This window comes from Aplysia californica, unplaced genomic scaffold (genome assembly GCF_000002075.1).
Source record: "Aplysia californica isolate F4 #8 unplaced genomic scaffold, AplCal3.0 scaffold00422, whole genome shotgun sequence".
NCBI lineage: Eukaryota > Metazoa > Mollusca > Gastropoda > Aplysiida > Aplysiidae > Aplysia > Aplysia californica.
The window spans coordinates 68871-73521 of NW_004797692.1; the positions used below are offsets into that span (position 1 = coordinate 68871).

Below are 4651 nucleotides of genomic sequence, written 5' to 3' on the forward strand. Positions count from 1 at the left end.
ACACACACACACACACACACACACACACAACAACAACGCAACACGCACCCCAAACAAACACACTCAAGCCACACCCACAAAGAAGCCATCTCACCAACTCCCAGTCCTGCCACCACTCTCCCCAGCAACAAAACCTCCCTGGTGGGAGCAGACCCCATCAGAACGCCACCCGCCGTGAACACGATGCTTGACGTCATAATGGTCAGCTTGCGGCCGATGCGGTCAGTGAGCCAGCCGGACATCAAAGCAGCAACAGCCGCAGCACCAATAGTGCCAGACACAACGGCTTCCTGCCAGAAGGTGCTTAGCTAGGGGATACAGATAAATATCAAAAGGCGCTCTAAGTGACTGTGTTAATTATAGTGAAAGATAATACATCTTCTAACGCCAGATATGGAACAGACATCGGCTGTCATGGTTCGCCACTCATTTCTATACTACTCTAATACTCTACCCCCACCTCATCCCTTTCCAGCCTGAAAAAGAGAAAGCCAACAACCCAATATTTATTATTATTCCCTCACCCATCTCTCTTGCGGGAATATTGAAGGTGTCATTGGTAGTAATGGTAGGTTCTTTATTTCCCTCTGTTGTTTCTTGTCTGTCTGTCTGTGTATCTGTCTGTCTCTCTGTCTGTTCTTTTCCCAAGTGTTAAATGACCATCATTGTGTCAGTATGCTTCTTTTTGCTTGAACCCATCCCTCTATAGATTATTAGTTAAAAATCGTCCAAATATTATACCTTTGATGAATGTACGGCTAAGCAAGACATTATTGCTGAATACTTTTCTTTAACCACAGGGGTTTCACTTCCTGATAGTGTGCTGTGATTCTTTATTGTTTCTCAACACTATGGTGGATGGAGGGTAGTAAGAGAGGGGGAGAGAGGAACAGAGGGGGAGGAAGAAAAAGAGAAAGAGAAAGGTAGACAGACATAGATAGATAGATAGATAGATAGATAGATAGATAGATAGATAGATAGATAGATAGAGAGAAAGAAAGAAAGAGAGAGAGAGAGTGAGAGAGAGAGAGAGAGAGAGAGAGAGAGAGAGAGAGAGGGAGAGAGAGAGCTACAGTGACACTGAGAATGAGTAAAACATTTCTGCAGCTGGGTATTGAGTAAACTGAAAAGTTCTCATTTGACGATACACCAGTAAAGCTGATAGGTTTTGTACCAAACTTCTTTATATAACATCCAAGAACAAAAATAAGAATAACAAAAATAAAAACAACAAGAAGAGGGAAGATCGGAACGATCAACAGGAGGGATAACGATTAACATCAACAGCATAATTGTTTAAAAGAAGCTTAGACATAAAGCGACTTGATAATGTTTCTACATAATAATTTGTAAAAAAAAAAAAAAGGGGGGGGGGAAGAAATGGAAGAAAAAAGATTTTAATTCTGGCATGCTAGCTTTCTAGAAAGCGACTGAACAGAATTAGGAAGAGTTATGTCCTTATTAAAAGGAGGGAGTTACTGAAATGAAGAGAGCAAGTAAAAGCCCCTCTTATGTGTTCAACAAATAGGTGAGGGAATGCGCTCAGAAGAAACATAATTATTATTTATTAAACTCTTCTTTTTGTATGTTTGTTACTCTCTTGTGACACCTCTAATCTCCCGGCGCTCATATGACCTTATGCAGTTGTAAGCGCCGTAAAACCTCTACTAAAACAAAACAAAGACATGCTAACACTGTTGCTAAAAGCAAATATGGTTTTAAATGTGGAAAGTTGTAAGTCTGCAATATACTCACGTTCACCTTGAGAACCCACAGCGGGGAGATATTGAGGATTGGAGGAGGAGGGGGTGTAACTGAATTTCAGTGTAAGTATCGTGAAAAGTGGAGGTTATAGTAACTACCTGGGGAGTTGTGGGAGAAAGATTTAGGTCAGCTCAAACCGGTAAAGGGGGCGGGAAGAGGGAGGGGGGGGGGTCGTGATGTGAAAAAAAAGGTGGGCTGTAAAAAGACAGAAAGACAGAAACCTGTGGGTATTGGTGAACTTGAAGTGGTAAAAAGTATTCCTACACCCTCCATCACACGCCATCCTTGTATACATCCCATTACATCCCATCCCATACCTTACCATACCATATATATATATATATATATATATATATATATATATATCACTTTACACTTAACCATAACAGCCCACAGCGTACACAAACGTTCAGCAAACAGCAACAGTCATATCATTTACCTCGAAGTAGGGTTGAATAAAGAGCATAGAACCAGCCACTATACCGATGTCGTAACCAAAAAGAAAACCACCGACAGTGGCAAGCGCCGACAGAACGTAAATAAACATTGGTGAACCCTCAGAAGGCTTTCCCGGGGACTTTGGTGGCGACATCTCCTGGTCAAGTTTGTCTGTGGCTCGTGAAGAATCTCTTTCAGCTTTTGGCGCCTCCGACGTTAGGGCCGGCACAACTGTAGCGTCAGATTTGGGAACCCCTGTGCTGTCTACGTCAGGGATTTCTGTCTCTTTAGCTGCTGTCTCATTTTCTGTGACGGGGTCATCCCCTGGAGGTTTTCTATCTGGAACATTTGTGATAGGATGCGTGGAAGACTTGTTTGGGTCTGCGTCTTTCGATTCAGTCTCAGTTAGAGCTCTATCTGCATCTACAGAATTTTGAAGTTGGTCTGTTTGAAGGTCGTTGTCTTTGTCAGTTTGAGGTTCCTGAGAAGCAACGACGCCATCTTGGCTGTCTTCTGGAGAAACAGATGTGTCCTCTGAGACTTGTTGTTCTTTATTTTCCGGGGAGTTATCCATTGTGTTAAGGATATATCAAAGTTCTGATGAAAGAAAGTAAGGACGTGTCAGTAAATTAAAATTAAAAATGAAGGGGGGTTATTTTAGCTGCTTTCTGTTGTTTGGAGGAATGGGGTTGTGGGAAAAGTGTCGTTGAGAGGATGGGTACGTAAACAAAGATACATAATAACTGTATTATCTGTGTTGTTACTTCTTTTGTCTACTCGAATTGAAGCCATCACAAAAAGAAAACATTTTGTTGTTTCAGAAGGTAAACAATAACAACAGTTCAAATGAGAAGACAATAAATATTGTGGAAAAAATTAGGGAAGGAAGAAGGCGGGGGTGACTCAATGTTCAAGCAGGGGTGTCTTGTGACTTCAAATCAAGACCAATGACTTGCGGCATCATATAATATTTTTACGATACTGCATTGTGAGAGTGAAGATTGAGTGTTTAGTGCCGTATACAATTAATAGAAAGGGTGGAGGTAGATGCAAAAGGGGGGGGGGGGGGGGGGGGGGGAGGATTGTGTGCAATTTTATCACTTTGACAGAAGGCATAAGCATTTGAGCACTTAACACACTCACATGCTAAAAGGCTTGTTGTGGGTTTCTACTGTGTTTAGTGGTACTTCGCGCCTGGAGACATTAGTAGTGCTTAAATCTAAACCATTTTGATCGATCGGGTTGTGGAAACATGGTACAATTTCAGGTTCATATCGAGGGGACTTGATCACACACACACACACACACACACACACACACACACACACACACACACACATACACACACATTCACACACACGTACCTATCATATAGAATCTATAAGCTTTCATGAGCAAACACACGCACACGAACATGCACATTCACAAATTTCAACATCTGTGCCTCGGATTACTTCAGTGTGTCGTATTTGCCCTTTCTTTTCCTTTTTTCTGTTTTCTTACCACTGGACTGCAGGATTTTCCTTTGAATTTACATAAGTGACTTAATTTTATTCGTAGTTGTGTGTTGCACACATACCAGAATGGAAATACTCTTGTTGACAGACAACCTCATCGGGGTCTGGGTTTAAAAAAAAAACTAAAAGTGAGCACATTAGGTAACTCACAAAGACCACGTAATAAGCTAGGGAAAGATTTAAAACAACACTCGTCAACATTGTTTGCGTAAAGCAATGGAAAGTCAAAGTAGCAATTATCAAGCTTTTTAAAGACCTGTGTAGAAAGATCCGTCGTGACCAAGACACTTACCTTGTACACACAACATGCAGGTCGGATTCTAAGACGAAGATTTTTTTCGTCCAGTATTTTTCTTTATTTCTGCCTGTAGGCTCAAGCTAAAACACAACAATAAAAGTTTTACTTCTATAAAAAGCAACCCTATAATTTTGAATGGAAGTTAAGCACTCTGAACTGATCTTCTCTTAGAGAATCCAAATTCTGCTACCAACAGGAACCGTACCAGAGCGATAATTCCATCCTCACTAAGCGATGAGATAGAGAGAAATACCTCCCTTTGAAATAATGGCGTGACGGACAGACTTATGATGTCTTCAGCATTGATAAGCGTTCACGGCACTGATGTGAAATAGCGGGGTGAAAAGACCAGGGTGAACCGGAGCTTGGCACACGGGACGAAAACAAACAGCTGTCGCCGCCGACATAGATGAACTGATAGTGGCAAAAACCTAACACGGCTACAGCAGCGCGAAAAATAAATTGTGCCGTGGCGGCTGAGCATAAAACGCCTTCCTCAGTGCCTTCACTCCGACACGCCCCTACACTGCACATAATATATAATATATGTATGAAAGTCTCTCCCCACGTTATAAACAGTTTCCCATTTTCCATGATCGCGGGTGTTTCCCCTTTTTCATGGGATGGAGGGGGG

General features: G+C 41.8%; 1 protein-coding gene across 3 annotated transcripts in view; it reads right to left on the reverse strand.

Annotated features, from left to right (window-relative positions):
* Positions 1–4651, reverse strand: part of LOC101857505 (proton myo-inositol cotransporter) — a 15864-nt gene that overhangs the window by 10152 nt on the left and 1061 nt on the right. Inside the window, exons 1-3 of one of the 3 annotated variants that reach the window (XM_005104499.3) lie at positions 4223–4450; positions 2204–2799; positions 95–308 (exon numbers count right to left, since the gene is read on the reverse strand). In XM_005104499.3, the coding sequence (XP_005104556.1) occupies positions 95–308; positions 2204–2776 (787 nt within the window). In that variant the 5' untranslated portion in view covers positions 2777–2799; positions 4223–4450. The other 2 variants (XM_005104498.3, XM_005104497.3) reach the window with 2 other exon arrangements.